Raw genomic sequence first — 23,865 nt, 5'->3', positions numbered from 1 at the left:
GTGTGAGCAGCCGGCGGTCAGCAGCTGCCGCCCTGGGATGTGGGGGACACGGGACGGGTGGCCGCCGGGGCCAGGCCCTCTGCGCAAGGGCGCACGCGCCGCCCGGTCAGGGCCCGGGGCTCGTTTCCGTGGGGGAAGGGCCCCCGGGCCCAGAGTTTTGGCGCCGGGAGGGGAGCGGACACAGAAGAGGCAGGAGGCCGGGTCGTGCTTAGTGTTTTATTCCCCGAACACGCCGCGCTAGGGCCGCCCCTGAGGCACCTCACGGAGTCCTTCCAGCTTCCGTTGCGGCCGGCAGCCTGCCTTCCGCTTCCTCCGACCGCACACCCACGACCCTCCTGTGACAAGTGCGCTTCTTCCCACCAGTTGAACGATGAAGAGACGTTAAACGGAGTTACGACTAGAGACGGGGGTCAGGGCAGTCGAGCCTCACTCCGTGCAGAGGACGGCGACGCCACGCTCGTAGAAGCTGCGCGGGTCCTCCTTGGTGGCGATCTCGAAGTCGACCGTGAAGATGAGGTCTGCCCGGGTGAAGTTCAGGTAGACGGGCAAGGTCACCTGGAGGAGAGGACAGGTGCTCGCCGCTGGCTCAGGCCCACGGCACCCACCGGCCCCAGACGGCCCCAGACGGCGGAAGGGGCCACTTACCACGTTAGCCTTTCTCTCGGCGTTGGTCTGCTTGACCCAGCGCAGCTGCGTCAGAGGAAGGACCGTGGAGATGGCGTGGGACAGCGACAGCTTGTTGTTACTGCACGTGGCCCCCTGGAGCTTCAGGCCTGCGGGAGGCAGTCAGGACCCGTCACCAGCAGTACCGGCCACGTGACTCCGTGCCGCGCGGTGCACGGCTCTGGCGTGCTGCCATCGTCACCTGACCGGGAGCGACGCCGGAAGGGCCACCAGGGCCACCCGTGAGGAGGCCCGGGTGCAGGCACCGGGAGCCTCGGGGAGCAGCCCAGACAGTGAGGCTGAGGACCTCAACTCACCCGTGACCCCAAAGCTGCAGGCATCGAGAGTGGCGCTCTGGGAGGTGGTGACGTTGACTTCCAGGCAGAGCTCCTCCAGGGACCAGCTGTTGGCCTGGGCCACGTACTGCCTGGTGGCGGTGATGTACGCCTCGGGGACAAACAGGCCGCCCAGACACACGTGGATGTTCTGTGGGAAGTAGCGGCCCCCGGTGAGGAGCGAGCACCACCCCTTCTCGGGTCACGTGGGGTCTGGGCTAGTCCCCTGGGCTCCCGGGTGCCGCCCCTCCCCCGCCCGGACAGCTGCGACCCCTCCCCCAGGCTCCCGAGGAGCGGCCTTCACCACCTTCAGCTCCTTAGCACCGCCGGACGCAGCCGCCTGGGAGATGTTCTGTAGCTGCTTGACCCTCTCGCTGAAGTCGGACACCCACTGGATGACGGTCATGCCCGCGGGCACGGTGTAGTGGGACCAGCTCCGAGGCAAGATGCCTGCAAGCAAGGTGACCCCAGGCAGCGTCAGGTCTGACCACTCCCAGGCACACACGGGCCAGTGCTCGCGGCTTCTCTGCTCCGCCCGCCTCCCTCCCTGACCACACCTCGCAGGTCCCGGATGGGCCGCCGCCAGCTCTGCATCTGCTCCGTCCAGCGTAACTGGGGGGGGGGGGGGTCTGGAGGACCCCAATCCCCCCCAAGGAACGCCTCAGCGGCTAACTCCCCGCACACAACAGCTGTGCCTCACCCCAATTCAGCTCTCGGGGTGGATCGGAGACCCCTGGGGGCTCTCTGTTCCTTTAGACTCAAGCGCCCCACCTTTAAATGTGCTGCCCGCCCCCCTGAAAACTGTAAAGATTTAATGAATGTTCAGAGAATTGGCAAATAAAACCTCTCGGGCCCTTCTGAGCCCGACCCCCAGGGAAGGGCTCACGGCTGCTCTCAGAGGGACGCGGGCGCAGAAGGGACGCGCTGACCCTGCAGAGCGGCGGCCACGTGCCCCCCGCGCAGTGAGGGGGCGACACGGGAGGGCCAGTACCTTTCACCAGCTCGTTTATAAGGGTACGCAGGTAGTTGGTCTGTTTCTTCTTCCCTTCGCACACTTGGACGACATCCGCCAGATCCTGGCGAACGTCCTGAAGTAACTTAGCTCCCATCTTCACTTCTCTCTCAAAGAACCTGAACAGGGGATCCTACGATTGTCCAAGAGACGAGAAGGCCCGAGTGAAGAGGAGGCTTTAGGAAGAGCCCCTCCTCCAGCGGGACCTCACAGCCCCGGCCCGAGGCTCACGGCTTCCCCCGCGCTCGCTCTGGGAACCCTGCCCGAAGAGCAGGAACAGCTGCCGCCGCTTCCTCGGGGACTCCCTCACCTCGCTCGTGCAGCCGGACCCCCCGCGAGAGGCCCGCCCTCGTGCCAGAACCTGGGCGCAGATGCCCGCCGGCTGAGATTACCCTGAGCCCGCCAGGACCGTGGACACCCGGGGGCCGCCCTGCCCGCTCCCGGCCACCTTGATGTTCTCCACCGTCCGCTTGAGGTGGCTCAGCGTCTGCGGGATGAGGTGCAGCCAGTTGGACGCGGTGGTGTGCAGGGTCCGCATCCAGGCGGGGCGCCCGTCGGACGTGGAGTCGGTCCTCGCCTTCTTCTCGGTCTCGGCGTAGGCCAGGTCGTCCTCGTCCTCCAGCATCTGCATCTTCAGCATCTTGCTGATCATGTCCACGCCTGGACCGCAAGCCCACCAGAGGCGCGGGGAGGGGGAAGGGCAGGAGGGCAGAGGAAAGAGAACGTGAGTGTACAGGCCACGTAATGTGTCACCTCTGAAGCACAAAAAACACCAGGCCAGAAAGTGAGGCGGCAAATACACAGGAAGACTACGACCCGACGGAGGCGACTGGGCCTGAGCCAGCAGCCTGAGCGCAGACAAGAGGGAGGCTGCTCGAAGACTCCGCATTCACGTGCCTGTGCGGTCCTATCGGGTTGGGCTCTGGGGCAGGCCAGGCTCCTGCCAGGGAGGCCACTGCGCTGTTAACCCCCTGCGTCCTGGGCTGCCCACGCCCACCGCTCTGCCTCAAACACCGACCCCTGCCTTGTGCAAGCCCGACCTCATCCTGTCCCTCACCCGGTCTGGGAGTGCTGGAAGTCAAGTCCCCAAGCAGCACTGGAGGCTGGACGGGAGAGGACGGGCCCGTGTGGGCTCAAATGTCAGGGCCTCCCGAGGGGGGCAGCCATCAGCCCAGGCCTTCAGGGATGCTCTAAGGGGGGAGGGGGTGTGACGTCTGGGGGCTCATCAGTATTGAGCGGCCCAATCCAGGCAGCTAGCTGCTATTAGAACAGAGCGAGGGACAAATCCTACACACCATTCCCCTGTCATGGGGGCCAACTTGGGGTCACAGCGGGTGCCACCGCTGTTAAGACGCTATAGGATCTCAGTACAGGTTTTTGTACAAGAGCGTGCTCCCGCCCAGCCCCGGACCCACCGGAGCCTGCCCTGCACCTAGACCTCAAACACAACGGCCGGCAGCCCAGCCTCTCGTCTTGGTGGCCTAGGGGATGACGGCCACCTCACAGAGGGGGGCGGTCTGGCATGCGGTCCAGGTTGTCCTCAGAGAGCAAGCGCTGTAACCAGGGCTTCTCGTGCAGAGCTGAAGGGAGGACTGAAGGAACTGTCCGATCCAGCAGCTGCGTGAGTTTGGGCGAATCTGGCTCCCACAAAGAGAAGCCTGGGTCAGACCAGTGGTGTGCAGGCTCGCGGACACAGCCACCACCCGAGAGCCTGCTGGGCAGACAGCCGGGCCCTGGCTTCGGACTCAGGAGTCTGAGGCAGAATCTGCGTTTATAGGAAGTTCCAAGGCGGCTAATGCCGCTGGGCTGCGGACCACACTCTGAAAACCCCTGCCTTCTTGAATAGTCTTGAAAAAAAAAGCATAAGGAAAAAAAAAATTCTAAGAAATATTCTAATAAAAACTAACGGTTTTAAAACCTCACGTAATACCAGACACCTTTCAATTCTTTAAGAAAAAAGAAACGATACCTGAACGTATGCTGAAAACGGACATGTAATTTTCAGACCTCAATGACCTGAGCATAAACTGTGGAAGAGACGCCAACTGGAACCAACTGTTTTCTTTTCCTGACTCCACCCCACCCCGAGGAGAGGCAGAGTCAGCAGTGGAAGAGCCAGCAGGGGGGGCGGGGAGGGGCTCCCGGGGGCCCGGTGCACGGAGTACCCACCCTGGGTGGTGAGCAGGACTCTTTCGGCGTTGTTGGGCAGGCCCAGCCAGGAGGGCGTCTGGGTGTCGGGGAGCAGCTCCACCCACTGGACAAACTCCTCTCTCCTGGAAAACCAGCACATTTGGAAATGCCATTGTGCCCGATGCGGTTAAGCACCTGGTGTGGCAAAGGTCTAGGTCACGGGAGGCAGGCTCGTTCGTACCTGATGCCATCCGGCATCTGAATGTCTTTGTGCCCATCGACTTTGCAGGCCAGCTTAAATTCACTATCAAAACTCTTTGTTGTGAACAGACGCTCCAGGAAAGTGTTGAGCAGACGCTGATCGAACTCATTGTCCACTCGTCCGCCATAGATGGACTGGGCCATCAAGGTCTTCAGTGCGGACCATGGGATCTTATCTGGCGAGATGTTCTGCCTCCCCTGTGTGAGGAAGGCTGGGTTTTGTGGGGGCCGGTCGGGGGGGCACTAGCACAGCCTGGCTCTCCGTCTTCTTCCTCACACCCACATCAAACAGGACTCCCCGCTGTCTGCCACGCCCACGCACGCTCTGAGCGCTCCCCTCCCATCTCTGACACGGCCGCCCGCACTTGCCTTCGCCGTGTCATCCAGCCACGTGTCCACCGTGTCACAGGCCGAGCGCAGGTCAGATTCCCCAAATTCATACTTCTTCGACCAGCCCAGGGGTGCGTATCGTAAGCGTTCTTGGATGATCGCGTGGAACCAGGCCAGCAGGAAGTACAAGCGAGCGCGCTCGTTGGGAGACTGGATGAGGAAGGTTATCAAGGATGGAGTCCCCAGGAAGCAGCACCCTTTCTAGCTAAGACAATAGCGTGACTCCTCTGTCAAAGGAGCCTGCTCTCCTCTGCTCAGCGGGGAGCCTGCTTCTCCCTCTGCTCCCCACCCCTGCTCGTGCACACATGTGCTCTCTCTCAATAAATAAAATCTTTAAAAAACAAAACAAACAAAACAAGCTTTCCACCCTGAACCACGAACATCAGGACTTCCGATGTGGCACATTTAAACCAGTGCTACTGCCAGAAATTAAGTGCCAATTTTCCTATTAATAAAGGTATATTCCAACGACACTGTGGAGATCAATTATTCAGCCACAAAAATGATACAGAAAACAGATTTTCTGAACTTGTCAGCAAAGGTGGATAATGGCACAAAATAAAATTGTACTTCAGGATCCCCCTCTTCCTGCCCGTGAGCCTTGGGGGACCATGCTTGGGAGCACAGGACTGCCAGACATCTCCCCAGATACAAATCCGGGCTCTGGCTAGAGAAAGACGTGGGAGGCGTCTGCTCACCTGGGAGCCCGCCCGTCACACCCCTGCAATCAAACACTGTGTGCATATGTCTTTCAACCTATTCTCAGGAAGGGAAATTTGGCTACAGTTAAGTAAAATTTCCAGTGCAATTAGCCATTCTGGTGTTTCTGGGAAGCGTGGAGACCTGTTTTTGAATTCAGGGATGGCACTGGGTGTCTCGGACTCGTCCAGATCAAGGGTGCCAGGAGAAAGCGACGTGTACCTTGCAAATCCGCGACACAGGGATGCTGCTGAATGTCCTCAGCATGTTGGCCTTCACCCCCGGGGGCGGCTCAAACACGAAGATGCGGCCCGCTCGGAGCAGATTCACGGGCACCTGAGGAGGACAGGGCTCCTGTCACTGCTCTGGTTTGCTGTATGCTTCAGCTCAACTACACACGCGCGCGTGCGCACAGGATTTAAGGACAGAAAGGCCACACGAGCACTCCCAGCAGCACGGCCACCAGGCACGCACCTTGGGGTTAATCTCCATGGTCAGAAAGAGCCGGAAGCAGGCGTGCGGCTGCAGGGAGTGCAGCTTCTTCTCCAGCTGCATCAGCCAGCCGGGGGCCAGGTGGACGTTCTTCAGCATCACCCACCTGCATGGGCAAAGCGAGAGCCACAGCCACAGTTCGTTTCCGGTCGGAATTCTTGGGAACTAAGGCGTTCTGAAACAAAACCGGCCTACCTGCCCGACTTCACGGCTGTATTTATTGCTTTATCTGCTTGGTTGAAACCTTCTGCGGAGCCTGGTGTCAGAAAACTCAGTGTCAGAAGGGCAGGCCTGGACCTCAGGGTCCACCATGAATTCCAAGGGGCGTCAGCCCGTAAAATTGATCAATCACCCTTACCGATTGCAATCGAAGTGATCTGTGTGTTCTGTTCAGCTGCAAGGTCTTCGACGTGCCCGCTGGCATCATACCCAGGCACAGAGCACATTAGGACAGGAGTATTAGGCTTGACCTACAGATGCAGAGGTCAGAACTAAGAGGGCATCCCATCAGACGGTGTGCATCTGTCGAGGGGAGAGCCCCGCGGCAGGCCTTGTGAAGGCTCGCCCTGGCCCTGAGGTGTGGGCGCTGTGGGACTGACCAGGTTGGGAGTCCGCGGCGGGCACGTGGCCTCACGAGGGGACAGTGGCTGGGCGCCGGAGTAGGTGAGGCGTACCCGAGCCTGCAAGGGGCTGGAGCCATACCTCAGTGTCCACAATGTGGGTCAGGTCGAGCGGCTGCTCCATGATGGACATGAAGGACTCGCCGAGGTTTGTGGAAACAAACATGTGGGCCATGGCTAGCAGGCGGTCGGGGCGGAAAGCCTGAATCAAGAGCAGGCGGTGGATGGCCTGCCCGATGGGTGCTGAAAGAAGGCACGTGAAGGGTTGGGGGGCGGGCACAGCACAGACTCCGAGCCGCCCCCACTGGGGCGGGTCTCCCTACAAGCCCCTGCTTGACAAATGCTCAGTGTGCAAGAATCAGCTCAAATGACACCTCAGAAATCGTGCTGCCGCCTCTGGCCCCCTCCGCCCCAAGGAGAACTGCGACCGCCTCCTGTCTTCAGTGAACCCTCCGGACACCCTTGTGATAGTGCTGACCGCGTGGGCCTCTTCGTGGACACTGTGGCGGTTACCGGTTTTAAATGACTCCATGGACACCCACCCGCCGTGGGCACCTGAAGGTTCTCAGCAGCGTCTAGGGAAGAAGCTAGCAATCGCCAGCCTCACCCCTGCTGGGCTGCAGCAGCGAGCCCACCTCTCCCTGGACGCTGCACAAGGGCCTGCCTATCTAGGCCTCTTTTGGTCTTCCAACCTGACTGGAACAGGAACGAGGACCTCAAGTTTAACGCGGAGACGCTCATTTCAGGAACTGGTGACTTTTTTGGAAGCGTCCCTTCACTCAAGCAGCAAAACCCAATTTCGCGTTCGGGTCCAGAACAAGAACACAGGGAGGCCCCGGCGCGCAGGCTTACTGGAGGGGGCCTCCTCACTCCAGAGGTACGGGACCGTCTGCTCCGGGGAGCTGCTGTCCAACCAGATGCCAAATTGCTGTGGGGACGAGACAAAGTGTCGCCGTGAGCAAAGCCCGTTTTTGTAGGCAGAGAAACTGAGATGAATGGATCAGATGGCTGCCGTGAGTGCGACACACAAAGTCCCTCACGGCCAAGTTCCTGGGAAGAGGCCGGGAAGCGTTCAGAATGCTCACCTCGTCGGCCTGAACCTTTGCAATCAGGTCTTTGAACGCAGGGAGACAGCTCAACCTCACGACCGCCTCGGCCTGCTCCACGGTCAGGCCCTGGATCTTGGGCGTCGAGCCAGCACTCAGGACGATCTCCTTCCCTCTCAGGAAGTGCTGGAATTCGGCATCGTAGGTGGGCTCCCTGGGAAGGGGGTAACAGGTTAGCAGGGGTCTCTGATTCACTTCTGCTGCCACCAGAAGAGCAGTAATAGGAAAGATTTTATTCCCTTTCCTTAAGCCCCCGTTCCGTGCTAGCAGGTGACCCACAAAATGAGGACGCTCTGTGGGGGCAAGCACGGCAGGGCGGCCGACCTTACCCGATGGTGCCCTTCAGTTTGATTCTGGCCAGCAGCATGGCGAAGGTGATGTGGTCCTGGTGGAGCATGCCCCTGGCCACCCGGTTAAATGCCACCTGGAGACGAGAGTGGGCAACGCTGCTGTCCCCCGACAATGACCTCCCATCTTCCCTCCCCGGAGACAGCCAAGCGCTGGGCGCCCTACCTGGAAGAGATCCTTCGTTATGATGGAGAGGCGCTGCGTGTGGTCAGTGATGCCCTTGAGGTTCGGGTTCTCATACAGGACGTTGTGATAAATGTCCAGGAAGAACTGGAGGGAGTACTGGTACAGGAAGTGGATCTGGAAGCGAGTGGGGGAAGCAGTTAGGCGGGAGGGCGCAGGGCGCGGCGCACCGTCCCCCGCGGGGGCTCCCACGGTCACCTGCTTCAGGGACTCCATGGTGAAGTAGATGCTGCTGCACGCGGTGGACAGCGGCAGGTACTGCTGGGACACGGTCTCCACCTCCTGCATGACGATGTCTGTCTCCTCCACCTTCCTCGTCACCTCGGCGGCCTCTCTCTTGAGGTTCTCCAGAGTCGTAATGATGGTGTCGTCGTCCAGGATGCGCCCCTTCACCTCGTTCAGAGCTTGCAGCAGGGACTTCTCCAGCTGACGCAGCCGCAGCTGGAACTCCCCTGAAACGATCGGAACACCCTGAGGGCGCCAGCACCTATGCTCTTCCAGAAGGAACGCTCTCCCGAGTGTCTGAATAAACCTGACATGTTCCAGGCCCTTCCAAGTTCACCCCCAACCTGCTCCCAGACTCCCGAAGCAGACCCAGAAACACACCTTGAAGTTTAAGAAGGTCGGAGCGCTTTTCATCCACGTCCGGCCTTTCTGCTTTCAGGACTTCGTTCAGACACTGGCTCTGTAAACTGCTACGGGTGACCGTGAAGTTGACAAACGTGACCCGGGAACACAAGTCTGGTGGGAACTCCACCTGCCAAAAGGAATAACAGAACCGTCTGCTTTGTCCCCTGAGCTGTGACACCGAGGGCCGCCACAGCTGCCTATCTGAGGTGCCTCGTTCCTTACAGTTGGATCTCGGGTGGACAGGAAGATGACAAACGACGGTGATAAGTCTATGTCCTGGTCGCCGAGGGTGATCAGCACTCTCCCCCCTGTTCGCCGAACTTCGCGGTTCAGTACCGGATTCAACACCGGATCGTAGCTCTCCACATCCTATGGACATACACGGCAACGTTAACGGCCAGGGTTCCACAGGATTTATTTTCACCCGAATAACGGTGCATTGACGTTGACCTCCTGCTCCAGATAAATACACCTCAGAAATCCCCTAGCCACGGAGACCTACACTGTCCAGTATGACAGTAGCCATGAGCCACCTGCGGCCACTTCCTTTCAGTTCCTCAGTCACCCTGGCCACACACCCTTCCACCACACTGGGCAGCACAAATCAGTGCAGAAAGTTCCAGTGGATCGTGATGATCGAGACCAAACACTGTTTTGTTGGACTTACTTTTCATAGAACAATCGCAAATCTTTATCCTTTGACATCAAACGAGTATGAAGTTCAAACACTACCCCTGTTTGGACCACAGACTTCAGTTTTACATCGCGTCAACCGTCTGCTGCACACACCTGCACCAGAAGGGGGTTCCCAAACCTCAGCGCGCTCTCCAGGTTCTTCCGGAAGGCGTCATCCAGGAAGCTGGTGCGCGTGATCTTGCGGTCCTTGTACTCGTTCATGATGAATTCTGTGGCCTGGCCAGAGGGGTCGATGATCAGCGGGTACCTGAGAGTGAGGAGACATTAGAGTAGGTTCAAGGAGCCCCGACAAAGACAATGGGAAGGCTGTCCCACCATTTCAGCACAGTCTCCAGAGTCTCCCACGAAGACAAATGGGACAAAGGCTTGGTGCTAAAGCCGTCTTTTTGAAGTGCTTCTGAAGGAGCTAACAAAGTCACAGACTCCCCGGAGCAGGCAGGGAGGGTTTAAACCACCAGGGACCCTGACAAATGGCAGACACAACTTAGTCCTCACAAGGAGCCCGGGAGAAGGTACTGTTAGCATGTCTGTTTTACGAATGAGGAAGATGGGGCGCTAAGAGGCTACAGCAATGGGTCCAGAATCACGTGGCCAATTAAAAACCTGTTTTAAAAACATGTACTGCACATACATGTGTTTGCACAAAATTCAGAAGCTATGAAAGGGCATGTGGTGGGAAGAACCGCCCCCTTCCCCTATTTTTGGTCACCAGTTTCTGGTGTGTCTACTCGGAGAAGGTCCAGGCGTTCACAGACACACATGTGGGCGTGGGTCCGTGTGTCCATGGGGAGCACTCCTGCCTGCAGGTGGGCCTGCCCTGCTCGTTCGCAGCCTGCTGGAGCCGCCCTCCGCATGCACACTGCATGGGTGGCCTGGCTGGCAAAGGCCCCAGCCCCCCACCACGGGGACGCAGAGCACCCGAGGTGCTGTCAGTCTGTCAGTCACGCTCTGTCCTTACATTTGTCATTCGTCACGTGCGCCACGCTCCTGCCGGATCAGCACCTAGGAGTGTGTGTACTTCTCATTTAGAGGAACCCAGCCCAGCACAGACCATACGGGTGGGTCAGTATTCTCACCAGTACCATCTAGCAAGACACGGAGCCACTGGTGGGGCCTGAGGGGTTGCTCACAAAATCAAATGACACCTACAAAAGTCTTCGTCCTCTTCTGTCCGTGGGACAGGGACACACTTCAAGGGCTCAGGGATTTCAAGATACTGAGATAAAGTCAGAAACACCCAAGGTGTCTGGGTTTGAGCGCTGCCGCAGAGAGGGCCAGGGGCCCTGTACGTGGGGTGGGCCCCGAGGACCCCCCTGAGCCAGGGTCGAGCCTGCCCTCCCTGCGGTCATTCTTCACTCCTTACTCTGGCTTCTTAAGCCACAAACCAGGTACCAGTTTCCCCTTTAACTCTTTTTAGCTAAGTATTTTCAGTCATTATAACATTTTGAGAGGATCTGTTCTATTGTTCACCCCAATACACGGCCCTGCCAATCCACCCTGAAAGGTTACACAAGAAAGGCTCACAGCAGAACAACTCAGATGGTCAGGAAGTGAGGCTGAGGACCGTGTGTACCCCACCATCAGAGATGGGCGCCCAGCCTACCTGCACTGCTTGCTCACTGCCATGTTTCTATTCAGCTCCTCAAAGATGTGTTTTCAAAAAACAAAAATGGGCCCACTGCACATACAAACTTTCAAGCTGCTCTCTCTGCGCTTAGTATGTACCTGTTGAACCGCTTCAGCATGATGGCATTCTCCGTGCACAGGTCGTCCGCAGGTAAGGAGCTGGCCTGCCAGCGAAGACGCTCGTCGGCGTTGGAGAGGTACTCCGTCCGCGCGATGTCTGTGCGGAACTGAAAGGGGAGCGCAGTTACCCTCCTCTTCAAAATGACAGGTGCCTGGTTTATAAGCCAGGACTGAACAGGTGACTGGGCACCAGTTTGGCTCATGCGTTTATCGCCTGTGGAACTCGCTCTGGCCCATTACCTGGATGTTGGCTTGCTGTAAGTGGTGGGACCAGGTGGTGAACAAGTTCTGGCGCATCTGCTGGTCAAAGTAACCCGCGTAGGCAATGAACGCTGCCGACAAGAGGCAGTCCCCAGCGATGGTGGACATCTGGTTTTTGAAAGTCTCACTTGTTTTTTCCCATCGTTCACGTTCAGCAGACAAACTCTTCAGAAGAGCAGTGCTCCGGTTTACCTAAAGGGAAAATCAAACAGGATTTATACTGACAAGTGAAAATCTGTCCCCGCACAAGGCTCTGGGTGGGCTAGAGACAGAAATAATGCTCCAGTTGTTCAGTCTCGGAGGAGAGGTGACCCAGCTCCTCCGTGACAGAGAACAACAGTCTCAGAACCTCAGCAGGGCACGAGGGAGTGTAGACAAACAGAGGTCAGTCTTGAGATGTACATGGAAGTGGAAACTGGGCAGGAAGAGTGCTCGAGGTAGAGGGCTGGCCAGAGCAAAGAAACACTGCTGGTGGGAGAGGAGAATATTCTGGAAATTCAGGAGGAGTATGGGCATGGCGATGCACACAGCAGTGGATGTCAGACAGACAGACAGGCCTTTGGTGACCCCACTGAAATTGAGGTGGGCGACGACACAGGTTGGGGAGGGGGCTCACTAGCTTCAGATCACCCCCTGGTATCCACCTATCTTAATTAACGCCACTCAGTAACTATTCGGGGAAGCCGGCAGGGCCTCTCGGACACCACAGAGCTAGCTGGCTGAGATGAACGTGGGGCGTGCACATGGGACGACAGAGCTAAGGGAGTTGGCAGAAAGGCACAGCCTGGCGACAATCTTACTTTCGCTTCCACAGCGGCCAGGTCTGCTTTGATGGCCTGGGCCTCTGAGATAAGGACGGCGTACTCCTCCTTGTAGCGGGCAATGCTGGCTTCCAGGTCCCGGATCATCTGCTCCACCTCGTTGGCCTTCTGCTGGTTGTCCTTGGCGTCGTCCTCCAGCTTCTGCAGCTCATTGCGCAGGGGCTCCACTCGCTTTAACATGTCGGCGTAGTTAAGCTGAGGAGAACAAACGGTAGTTATTCTTCACAAGCGACCGGACGGGATGTGGCTTTTCACACACGAGCCCCGGGCCGCACTGGCTACCTGTGCGATCGCCCACTTCACCATAGGCCCGCAGGCCAGGGACGCCCGGTTCACGATCTCGTAGTTGTAGCTTGGGTTGGACATATAGTTTTTCTTCATCTTCTCCCTGATGGCGTCGCTGCAAAAGAGGAAACGTAGTTCTAAGCCCGTGTAGGGTGAATTAGAGTTTTTAGGAAACTGAAACGTAAAGGCCAGTTCCCATCTGCTGCCCCCGTGACCAGATCCGCCCGTGTTCCGGGTGACAGTGGTACTACTGCCGGGAAGGCCTCTGCCCCTCCTGCCCCGACCCTCCCCCGATGGGAGGCAGTGTCCCGCACCAGCTCTGGGGGGGAGTGGACTATTCGTGGTGATGGCGCAGGACTTGGCTCACAGGGGCTAAGGAATCGGAAAGCTAGTACCAGGAACGGGAGGAAGAAATCGGACTACTCCTTTGAGGGAAGCGGCCCAAAGGTATGTGTGCCACTAATGTAACGGACGCCGCCTTCTGGCGTACGCCCAGCACCGTGACACGACCACGCCATGGCAGGGCCACCTCCCAATGCCTGGGCACTGTCTTCTGCTTCCTGGCCACGCTTACCTGATCTCCTCTGCAGAGAAGTTGACGATGGTGGGGATAAAGTTCTCCCTCATGATGATGGAGCGGATCTGCTTCCAGTCCGTGGTGCTCTCCCCCAGCAGGAGGCAGATGGACTCGAGCGCCAGCTTCACGGCCGCGGGAGGGTTGGCCATGGACCGCACCTCCACCAGGTGCTGCTTCTTTATCGACTTCACGGCTGAGCGCAGTGGCGGCAGAAGAGGTGGGGGTGGGACGGGGACAGAGGAAGCACGGTGAGGGGCCGCCGCACGCCAGAGCCATGGCTCGGACGAGGGGAGGGGTCACTGCTCGGAAGGTCCCAGCAAACGAGACTTTGTGTTTAAACTTAAACTAGAATAGTAGGAGTAACCGACCTTTTAAATAAATACGAAGACCTCACTGTACTAACAAGCCCACACGGAACATTCTGCAAACAGCAGGACGCTGCCTTCCGCGATCTCACAGGCCCCCATTAGTTCCTTCACCTCCAGAAAGAACAATTCAGGTGTAATTACGTACGTGTCTTCCACAATTTAAGCAAAGATGTTTTCAATCTGCCAGAATTTAGAAACTGTCTGCCTGGCTGGGTGAATATAGTTCTAAAGGGATGGCCGATGCCTTCTACAAGCTGAAGCACAGTTATCCGGCCTGAACTTTTATGGAAACACTTTCTCAGTGGTTACCTGGCAGTGAGAACTATATGAAGTTCTCATTTAATCTGACTCTCAAGGAAAATCTATAGTTGGGACGGTGTCTGTCAATTCCTCCTATGGTGTAATAGGAAGACTTCGCGTGTGGAACGAACACTGTGGGGCCGGGAGGGAGCACAGGGGAGGGGCGGGCCCGGGGCAGGGGCAGGGTGGGGAGCGCCTGCTACAGCATCTAAGTCAGCAGTCGCTGGCCCGGCCGGAGCACGCTCGGACAACCACGAGATGGCAACACTGCACGCTTTATGGCATTTCTGCTGACGTTCAAGTCAGGGATTCCTAAGAGCATATTCATGTAATTATCACCAGATTTTTAAAAAAAACCCATGTATTCACATAAACCTTATTTTATCAATTGTCTCTCATGAGAAGGGTTCTACTCTGGTGAAAACAGTGTAGCGTTATAAGAACTTTGCTTTATGAGATGAAGACAGTCTTCACTGTTTAGGAAAGCCTTGAGATATTGAGCAGGCTCAGTCCCCACCTTCCACAGCACCGTGGATGGAGGGCACCCTTTCTAGAAAACCAGATCAGACAGCACCGACGTACCGTTCTGGGCCTCGATGACAGCAGGCTCCACCTTGTCCAAATCTTCTTTGACACTCATTTGTTTGTCTGCGATCACTTCCTGCTGCTTATGCAGCTGTTCCTGAATTTCTTGGCTCATCACCTAGAAAGGAAGAAGGGCTCGGCTATGAGTACTGGTTACTTTGCTAAGTGACTCCTGAACACTCCTTACCCCACCCAGACACCCCCATCCCAACCCGTCAAACCCTGAAGCCCACCCAGACTAGACTTCCTACGCTCCCAGAGACTGCCAGCATAGGCCCAGCAGGCCAGGGCTCCTGAGACACACACCTTCTTCTTCTCCGCCTCCTGCTGGTCTTTTACCATCTTCTTCAGCTTGTCGTTGGCGGCCGCGTTCTTCACCTCCAGCTCTTGGCTCTTGATCCTCAAGTCACGCCGCAGCTCCTCCACCTGAGGGACAGACGCCACGTTAGGAAAACGGAATCACGCAAAAATCACCTGGAAAGGGTCCTCACGTCAGGCCCCTGCCTGTAAGTGAAGCAAAGCCCTGGGATATACCTGGTCAACCGTTTCTTTGATCTTCCTGAGCCCGACATTCAAATGCATCTGCTGTTCCTCCAGCTCGCTCCGCTTCTCGTGGAACAGGTTGGCGTAATGGTTAATGAAGTCCAGGTAGTGGCGAGGCGTGATGGCCATCGTTCTGCCCCCGCGCTTTGCTAGCCGAGCATTAGCCTTTTAGAAAACAGTTCAATCTTTTCACTCTTCGGACATTCTCTGTGACTTCACCTCAAAAAGCTACTGCTCTGCCAGGTGACATGGTGGCATGGACTCAGCCCCCAGGAGTCACACTTGAGCTGGGGTCTCAGCTCAGCCTCCTGTAAGATCCCAGGGAGCCCCTGAGACCCCTAAGCTCTCTCCTTAAACATCTCTACAACACAGAGGTGACCTCGGTGACCTCACACGTGTACTCCGTGTGAATCGGCTCTACAACTGGGAGTACTGTGTGCCCTGCCTCCTCTGCCTTCTGCTTATTTTCCATGGACAGCAAAGTAAGAGACGGCAGCAGGAAGACGGTAAGAGGGCACAGCTCCGTGTGACCGGCTGCTCTGGCCCCTCCGACTAAAGCCGGGCAACGGGACATGAGACCAGCAAGGGAAGCCAGCGCCAGGCCACATTCCGGAGGAAACAGGGGCAGCCTGCAGGGGCGGCAGGGCAGTGGTCAATGGGACACCCGCAGGCCCAGAGTGATTTTCACGAAGCCTTTCAGATAGGAGCCGACCGGACTCTTCCATGACAGGGAGTCTAAAGCAAGGGCCAGCAAACCCCGGCCACCGCTGATGTTTCTGCAAACGAAGCGCTAGCGGTGCCTGGCCCTACCCACCTGTTCACATGCGGGCTGCGGAGGCCGTGTACCAAGGCAGGGCCGAGTAGTGCAGAGACCCTCCTGGTCCACAAAGCCCAAGACATTAACTATCCGGCCTTTTACAGGAGAAGCATGCTGATCCCTGGCTCAGAACGGAGAACCAGGGCCCACACACACACTGGCAACGAGGTGAGAGGAACTTTACAGAAGCAGACACCAGAGAGCAGTGGGGGTCAGTGACCCCAGAAGGGACAGCCTGGTAACGACGAGGAGGACGTGTCACCGACAGAGGTGAAAACGGGCCATGGCGTCGTGTCTACTACCACGTACCCTCCGCTCTCCTCTTCATCGGTTTACTTTTCCATGACCTGGACACCGAACCCACCTGGTGAAGAGTCTGATGAACGAACACACAGCTGTTTACGATAGCTTCGCGGTGTGACGGCGGCTGTGGCAGTTTGTCATACACGACTGGCATGTAATCGGGCACGATGTAATTGGGCTTCTCCAGGTCCATTTTACTTGTGAACTCTTTGCCCACCTGATACAGTGCTTCCGTGGACCAGTCCCCAAACCAGTTCAACACGCACCTGAAAAAGACGCCCGCGGCTCACACAGCTCCCAAGAGCAGGGCCTGCCCCCTGGGGAGAAGCCGGCTCCCGGGACCCGGGGCGCACCTGTTGAAAAGCGCCGGCGAAGTGGCCGCGCGGTCCTTGAGCCCCTCCGACGACGGGTTCATGGTGAAGACAACGTGGAGGTTGCGGATGACCTGGCTGGTGAACCACTTGTACAGCTCTTCGTGCGAGTCCAGCATCAGGCCCTCCTTCTGGGCCCCCTCTTTACACTGGGTCATCAGGGTGGCGTACTCGTCCCCTTCGAAGAGGCCAGGAACCTAGCAAATGAGAGAGCACGGCTGCTGGCTGGTTCTGGTAACCCGCCGCCACGTGTCCGCAAGAGCGTGCCATGCGGCGCTTACCTCCCCGTTGGCCAGAAGCGTATTCATTCGCTCCAGGAATCCAGAGTCTAATACGTTGGACTCGTCCATGATAAATGCAATCTTTTCATTCTTACAGCCAGAACGTCTCAACACGGTCCGAAGATCTTCATCGAAGTCCTCCCCTGTGTACTTCCTGTGCACCTACAGAAGTACTCGGCAGGTTAGGTCCGTTCTCATCAAGGAGCCGCGAGCACGCGTCAGGAATCCACCGCTGGGATTAAGAAGTGTCGACCAGACCCACCTTAATCTGGTACACGCTCAAACCATTCATCCAGGCCACAAAACGGGACAGGGTGGTTTTTCCCGCTCCGCTGACGCCAATCAGAAGCAAGTGGCCCTGAGGCTGGCGGAATATTCTGAAACATTATCAGAAAAAGATACGATTCAAGGCTTTTATGATCTGTTCCTCTTTCAACACTCAGGTCCTAAACTTTCTCAGGAGTTAATCTGCAACATTTTTAATGTGTTTTAACTTCAATCTGTAGGCTAAACAGTTGTTGAGCAATTGCTATATGCCAGGTCTAGGGGGATGCAAAGATCAGTAGGATGTGGTCCTGTCCTCCAGAAGCTCAGATGGCAGGAGGCAGACAGACCCAACTCTAATGGAGCTTTCAATCGTGGTAGGAAGAGACAGCTAGCAGGACCCGAGTAAGTGCTGAGCAGCAGGCAAGTATGGGACAGAGAAGCTGGACTGAGAAGGGCGCGGGGGGGGGGGGGGGCGTTTGTGGAGAAGCAGGGGGGGAGGCGAGGTGGGGGAAGGTGGGGAGGCCTGGCAGGATCCCCCACCACTACATTAACAGTAGCTTAGGCCAGTGGTGAGGCTGTCACAACAAAAAGCCCACCGATCGATCCTGAGCACGTGGTCTAACACTTCATTAAATAGGACCAGAGGGACATCAAGTTCTTCCTCATAGAAGACTTTCAGCCGAGCTTTGACGTAATCTCTCAATTCTTCCTGGTCTACAGGGATGTAATCCTGTAGAAAAAAAGGTAAGACCCAAATTACTAAGAAATCATCTTTGTTATTATGCCAGTTATATTTCCATATACTCAGGGGCACCTGGCTGGCTCAGCCGGTAGAGCATGAGACTCTTGATCTTAGGGTTGTGAGTTCAAGCCCCATGTTGTTTAAAATTGTGTATAGATTGTTTAAAAAATAAAATTAAAAAAAAAAAAGCAACAAAAGAAGGTATCATTTACAACATAGCAACAAAAATGTAAGTTAACAAGGACTGGATCTAAAACCATAGAAAATTTTTGTAGAGAAAACTGAACTTCACTAAAAAGACCTTACAGAAAGACCTAAAAAAATGAAGACAAAGACCATGACCATGCAGAGGAAAGCAAACTACTGTAAAAATGTCAGTTCCATCCAAACTGACAGAGAAAGCCAATGTAATCCTGGCCTCAATCTCAAGGGTGGACAGTAGTGGTGGTTTTAGCATAATTGGACAAGCCAATTCTAATTTCATTTGGAAGAGGAAAGGGCCAAGGATGGTCAAAAAGTCCCTAAAGAAGCAGCAGGTGTGAAGACCTACCCATCAGACTTTATCATCGCTATCAGGGCCCTGCAATCTGAGCACAGGAAGGGACAAATAATCAACAGAACAGGACAGAGCCTCTGAAACAGACCCTTGCATGCGGGGAGCCCCTGACGACAGAGAGATGCTGCCAATTAAGGGATTATCCAACCAACAGTGCTGGGTCCTATGTTGGGACAATGGACACCCCTCAGGAAAAACTGGAAATGGACCTGTAGCTCACTCTACATACACACACAATTATAAATGGATTATGGGTTAAATGACAGAACTTTAACAACATTGGTTCTTCAAAAGACACCATAGAAACAGTGACAGATGAACCACTGGAAGAAGATGGTGCCTATAAATGAGCAGGATTAGGATCTAGAGTCCAGAAAATTCTAGCAGCACCAAACAAACCTATCTTGCTATTTCTTGCTTCCGTGCAGCCCTCTTTAAGACCCAACGCCAGGGTCCGCTCCACAGAGATCTCTCCCCAGGCGGAGCCGTTTCCACCTGTCTGTCTCCCCTGTTGGACTGTGAGCTCCCTACAGGAAGACTTTACTCATCCCTCTGTCTGCACTTCCTACTGAATGAAATGCATACTGAAAGTACAACTTACTAAAACATCCTACTCTTTTGGAAAAAGGACAGCTCATAGCTATTCTGGGAAAGTCAACTTTGTTTAGTACAAAGTATATGAAATGTTTTCATGCAAATTATTCACAATTAGCTCATTTTTTTTTTTTTTTTTTTTTTTTAAAGATTTATTTATTTATCTGAGAGAGCGAGAATGAGAGAGAGAGAGTACATGAGAGGGGGGAGGGTTAGAGGGAGAAGCAGGCTCCCCGCTGAGCAGGGAGCCCGATGCGGGACTCGATCCAGGGACTCCAGGATCATGACCTGAGCCGAAGGCAGTCGCTTAACCAACTGAGCCACCCAGGCGCCCCTTCAATTAGCTCATTTTTATAGTGTGAGGAAAGTGAAAGCAAAGGGAAAGCCTCCTTTCACTGCAAACGCGTGGAAGCCGTGACCCCTGGTGGCTGGAGGGGCACGGCTCTTGTAGCGGCCACTTCACGGGAGTAGGAAACACAGAGCAAGCAACCAGCCCCAGCCGCACCCCTGGGACTGTCTGCCCCACGTTATCAGCAAATACATAGTGCGTCGTGCCTATACCCAATGCTTCACTTACAGGGTGCTTCAGGAAAAAGCTATTTTTGATTAGAAGAGAATTCTAACTAAAAGGACAAAAGGAAGTATTTCTGAAATGATGTATCTGTTACCTTTGACAACCAGTTGCTGTACAAGATGGGCCGGCTCATCGCCTTCTCTTTGTCTATGTTGGGGAAGTGCTTCAGAGCAACCATGTCGATGTTCTCGTCCGTCCAGCGCCTCTCCTCGTCCTCCACGAGTCTGTTGGAAGAAGAGTGGCATGCCTATCAGTCCAGAGGCCGTGGTGTGAAAACACCAGGTTTTGTTGGTGCTGTGGGCAACTCCAAGGGCTAGAATTAGCCTTACCAGAAATTTTCATTTTCTTTTTTTTCTAATTTATTTATTTGACAGAGAGACACAGCGAGAGAGGGAACACAAGCAGGGGGAGTGGGAGACGGAGACGCAGGCTTCCTGCGGAGGAGGGAGCCCAATGCGGGGCTTGATCCCAGGATCCTAGGATCATGACCTGAGCCGAAGGCAGACGCTCAACAACTGAGCCATCCAGGCGCCCCCAGAAATTTTCATTTTCTACAAATGGAGAAACTTAAGAATCTGAACTCCAGTTTAAACAATCCAAAATTTTGACATTAAATATAAAACCCCTCAAAACTATGGAACCACTACATTTAAAAAAATTCCTCTAGGGGTGCCTGGCTGGCTCAGTTGGTAGAGTGTGCGACTCTTGATCTCGGGGTCTTAAGTGCAAGCCCCATGTTGGGTATATAGATTACTTAAAAAACAAAAGCAGAAACAAATAGAAGTAAAAAAAATTCCTCCTCTAAGAATGACTGATCACATTGATTTTTAAAATAGAACAGGAGGGGCGCCTGGGTGGCTCAGTCGTTAAGCGTCTGCCTTCGGCTCAGGTCATGATCCCAGAGTCCTGAGATCAAGCCCCGCATCGGGCTCCCTGCTCAGCGGGCAGTCTGCTTCTCCCTCTGCCTCTCCCACCAGCTCGTGCTCTCTCCCTCTTAAATAAATAAATAAAATCTTAAAAAAGTAAGATAAAACGACAACATGACTCTAGTTTCTCAGCTTGCTTAGTATAAAGTTCCCAATATCACGGGGGCAGTAAGAGAACAAAAGAATGGGAACTGTGATAAGCACAGCGTTGGAGACACAGGGCTTATAAAGTAAACCATGAAGCAAGCAGGTGAGACCGGACCTGTCCTTGTGGATTATCGGGGGGGGAGGGCGGGCACAGGCACCTTCTGAGAAGCTGACTCTGTGATACAGTGAGCAGGCCACCAGGTGCAGGTCTAGTGAAGGCAGGGCACACCGTTACTGCAGCCCAGTCAGAATTTTCAAGCAACACTGCCGTTGCTACATTTTAATGAAAACAGAATTTTGCCTCTGGTATTTTGGGAAATCTGTGAAAATTATATCATAGCTCCCTGCACCCTGAGACCCATCAACGCTTGGGGGTGGCTGTGCTCGGTGCCCAGACACAAGTCCGCTCTCGCCGCCTCCACTCCCTTCCACCACCAGCAGAGCCTGGCTCAAATCTGGGCAGGCCAGCCTTGCCTACACCCTAACTCGGAGGGTGGTAAGCGTCTGAGTGGGGGAGCATGGAGCTAACCACAGCCTCAGCTTACCTGTCTTGGAAGAGACGGAGGGCTTCATGTGCCCAAATCCGAATGAGGCCTTCCACGGGCAGAGTCTCCAGAGGTCTCAGGGCCTCGAAGATCCCTCGCACCCACCTCGTCATCTCACGGGGTGAGTAGATATAGTGGGGTTGTGTGTCCTGAGTGAATCTCTCCTGCGGGTTCAGAAAAGTGGAGGTACGTGTAAATATCTTAAAACATGAAAAGTCAGTAAAAGGTCAAATGCTGTATAACATTTTTATATTGAAAATGAACTACCTAGGCCCTGGAATATTTAAGGATGAATTAGTAATGTTGGAACAACTGGACAACTATCCAGAACAAAGTTCGATCCAAGTTGCTCATTTTTATATTAAAATTATTTATCTTTAAAAGAAAGCACAAAAAATTCTTCCAAAAATACTTTAAAAAAGGTAATTCCTAAGTTCGGGGAAAGCATGATTTCAAAAGCAGAAGTAAAAAAGACACTCGATGACATCAAAAATTCTGCAGAGAAAGTTGCAGTTCTACAAAATTAAAAGCCAACTAAATACTAGGAAAAACATTTGCAACATGGGACAGGCAAGTGCTCATAAAGCACTAGGAGCATGACGCTGTCCCCACGGGCAGATGGGCAGCTCTCTCACGTGCCCTCGGGAAGGCTTCCCCAAGACAGGCAAGTCACAACCACGAGAACCACATCTCTTTTTCACTAAAGCTCAATCTTTTAATAGTGTTCTTCAGTTACTAGAGGAGCAGAGAAGCCCTGAGTACCTGAGACATGGTATAGAACTCCACCATCGCGGCCGTGAGCGGCTCCGCGTACGTGCGCAGGGATGGGATGAGCCTCAGCATGGCCCGGTTGAAGGTGCCGTAGATCTGCGTCAGGGAGGCGGGTCCCGGGTAATCCACATACACAACAGGCACGTGACGCAAGAATCTGTGTGAGGACAGGCAGCTCAGCCACTCCAGGGAAGGAGTGGTGCGCGAGTGGTCAGCGGCCCCGTCCTGGGCCCACCCCCGGGGCTGCTTCCCAGTCTCCGTGTCACAGTCAACACAGAGATCACACACACCCCGCTCAGGCCCGGCTCTGACATGTAACAGCAGATGCAAAAAGCTTGAAAAAGGGCCAAGTAAAGATGGGAAATGGGAAAATGATTCAGGCTTATTCTACCCCATCTTGGTCCTAGGCGGTGGTTAGCTCATTACTACTCAAGAGTCAGTGCTTTTATTTTCAAGTGTGTTTTCCTAGGATTGCAGCACAGCGAAAGGAGCCCAGGGGCCACCCTATGATAAGCAGTATTATATTACCTTTTTATAATTACGATAAGATTTTCGTTGTGCTACATCTAAAACAATCCTGGAACAGGTGCATGTGAGGCCAGCGCAGTCTACAGAGCTATTACCTGTGAGAGAGGGGCTTTCTTCCAGGATCAGTGGGTGGATTACAAGCCCCGACAAACTGGATTCTCTCCAGCTTCACCCATGTTTGATCTGAGGTTCGGTAAAAGCCTCCGTGCTCCACCATCTGAGGGAAAGTGGGAGCGTTAGCACATCAGGAGCAAATGTGAACAAGGGCAGTGGGGACTTGTAGATATATACAAACCTGTCTGATGAAGGATATCACCCTCTGTGTCCCATATTTATCCATGTCCGGCAAGTTGATCTCATCACAGAATAGTACCAGCCACTTTCCAAGCTGAACAGGAGCCAAAACGACCCCGTTAGGTGTGCGTCTGTACTCACAGTAGTGGTCAAAAGTCTTCAGCAGGAGCTCTGGGGTAGTAGCACTCGAGAAGTTAAGACCCACAACCTTTAGACAGGGAGAAACAAACGAAGGACTGTAAGGCCCATCCTGTATTCGAGCACCGAAAGGCCTGCTGCCCACATCCCAGCCTCTTTACCTCCATGTCAGGCAAGGCCCGGAGGGCGCTGAAGAGTGTCATAGTCTTGCCAGACCCCGGGGGGCCGCACAAGACCAGTGGCTTGTGCTCAGCCAGCCAGGTGTACAAGAGGGCTTCGTGGCGGACAGTGTCCAGAGTCGGCACGACGACATCGGGGGCCGCCACCTTGTGTGTCTCCACTTCAATCTGAGGCACCTTGGCCTGCCACGGCGACCACTCTCCGCTGATGGACACCTACACCCAGAGAAGGGGCGCAGCTCACTCGGGGACCCCCACACCTCCTCACTTAGAGACTTGCTTGCTTTCACACAAATCACAACTTGCACGTTCACATCTGCTTTCCTTTTATACCACATAAAACAAAGGTCAGAATCCTTTTATGAACTGGAAAGAGTAAGCCAAACTCACGGTGAGGTGGCTCCAGGAGTTAAACCAACGTGGCGAGATCAAGGGGAAGAAGGCCACGCCCTCCCTGCACTTACTTCGTAATCGATGATGGGTATGTTGGGTGCAGCGGGCAGTGGCACTGTTGTGATTCTTCGGATGTATTCACCCAGCTCTGCTCTCATTTTCAGCCGACTGTCTCCAGACAAGGACCAGAGTATGGCATAAACCAGATACCGCTATTGAATGAGTAAACAAAATTTCAACAATAAAGACATTTATAGCAATGTTAACCTTGAAGAGAGTGGTTCCCTTCCAAGAGAACACACCCAAGCGGGCATACAGTTTCGGGAGGCTCACGACAGAGGTCATGCATGCACGGCCCTGGTGGAGCCCTGCTCTCCTGTGACGCGTG

General features: G+C 54.8%; 1 protein-coding gene across 1 annotated transcript in view; it reads right to left on the bottom strand.

The window, feature by feature from the left end:
* Positions 1 to 202: 202 nt before the first annotated feature.
* Positions 203 to 23,865, bottom strand: part of DYNC1H1 (dynein cytoplasmic 1 heavy chain 1) — a 68,195-nt gene continuing 44,532 nt past the window's right edge. The window contains exons 37-78 of the mRNA XM_032405956.1: positions 23,549 to 23,689; positions 23,067 to 23,300; positions 22,769 to 22,975; positions 22,569 to 22,690; positions 21,937 to 22,102; positions 21,175 to 21,338; positions 19,651 to 19,780; positions 17,687 to 17,820; positions 17,086 to 17,200; positions 16,824 to 16,985; positions 16,525 to 16,739; positions 16,233 to 16,437; positions 15,043 to 15,216; positions 14,815 to 14,934; positions 14,506 to 14,626; positions 13,253 to 13,448; positions 12,676 to 12,793; positions 12,373 to 12,588; positions 11,552 to 11,764; positions 11,291 to 11,418; positions 9,659 to 9,812; positions 9,092 to 9,238; positions 8,846 to 8,996; positions 8,438 to 8,691; positions 8,222 to 8,356; positions 8,038 to 8,132; positions 7,688 to 7,862; positions 7,455 to 7,530; positions 6,685 to 6,845; positions 6,341 to 6,452; positions 6,178 to 6,238; positions 5,965 to 6,088; positions 5,713 to 5,826; positions 4,771 to 4,941; positions 4,382 to 4,599; positions 4,180 to 4,283; positions 2,459 to 2,670; positions 1,990 to 2,143; positions 1,306 to 1,448; positions 981 to 1,149; positions 646 to 773; positions 203 to 555 (exon numbers count right to left, since the gene is read on the bottom strand). Of these exons, the coding sequence (XP_032261847.1) occupies positions 427 to 555; positions 646 to 773; positions 981 to 1,149; positions 1,306 to 1,448; positions 1,990 to 2,143; positions 2,459 to 2,670; positions 4,180 to 4,283; positions 4,382 to 4,599; positions 4,771 to 4,941; positions 5,713 to 5,826; positions 5,965 to 6,088; positions 6,178 to 6,238; positions 6,341 to 6,452; positions 6,685 to 6,845; positions 7,455 to 7,530; positions 7,688 to 7,862; positions 8,038 to 8,132; positions 8,222 to 8,356; positions 8,438 to 8,691; positions 8,846 to 8,996; positions 9,092 to 9,238; positions 9,659 to 9,812; positions 11,291 to 11,418; positions 11,552 to 11,764; positions 12,373 to 12,588; positions 12,676 to 12,793; positions 13,253 to 13,448; positions 14,506 to 14,626; positions 14,815 to 14,934; positions 15,043 to 15,216; positions 16,233 to 16,437; positions 16,525 to 16,739; positions 16,824 to 16,985; positions 17,086 to 17,200; positions 17,687 to 17,820; positions 19,651 to 19,780; positions 21,175 to 21,338; positions 21,937 to 22,102; positions 22,569 to 22,690; positions 22,769 to 22,975; positions 23,067 to 23,300; positions 23,549 to 23,689 (6,468 nt within the window). The 3' untranslated portion in view covers positions 203 to 426. The remainder of the gene's footprint in view (positions 556 to 645; positions 774 to 980; positions 1,150 to 1,305; positions 1,449 to 1,989; positions 2,144 to 2,458; positions 2,671 to 4,179; positions 4,284 to 4,381; positions 4,600 to 4,770; positions 4,942 to 5,712; positions 5,827 to 5,964; positions 6,089 to 6,177; positions 6,239 to 6,340; positions 6,453 to 6,684; positions 6,846 to 7,454; positions 7,531 to 7,687; positions 7,863 to 8,037; positions 8,133 to 8,221; positions 8,357 to 8,437; positions 8,692 to 8,845; positions 8,997 to 9,091; positions 9,239 to 9,658; positions 9,813 to 11,290; positions 11,419 to 11,551; positions 11,765 to 12,372; positions 12,589 to 12,675; positions 12,794 to 13,252; positions 13,449 to 14,505; positions 14,627 to 14,814; positions 14,935 to 15,042; positions 15,217 to 16,232; positions 16,438 to 16,524; positions 16,740 to 16,823; positions 16,986 to 17,085; positions 17,201 to 17,686; positions 17,821 to 19,650; positions 19,781 to 21,174; positions 21,339 to 21,936; positions 22,103 to 22,568; positions 22,691 to 22,768; positions 22,976 to 23,066; positions 23,301 to 23,548; positions 23,690 to 23,865) is intronic.

This window comes from Phoca vitulina, unplaced genomic scaffold (assembly GCF_004348235.1).
Source record: "Phoca vitulina isolate PV1807 unplaced genomic scaffold, GSC_HSeal_1.0 scaffold7, whole genome shotgun sequence".
Taxonomy (NCBI): domain Eukaryota; kingdom Metazoa; phylum Chordata; class Mammalia; order Carnivora; family Phocidae; genus Phoca; species Phoca vitulina.
This window is presented reverse-complemented; position numbering and strand designations above follow the sequence as displayed.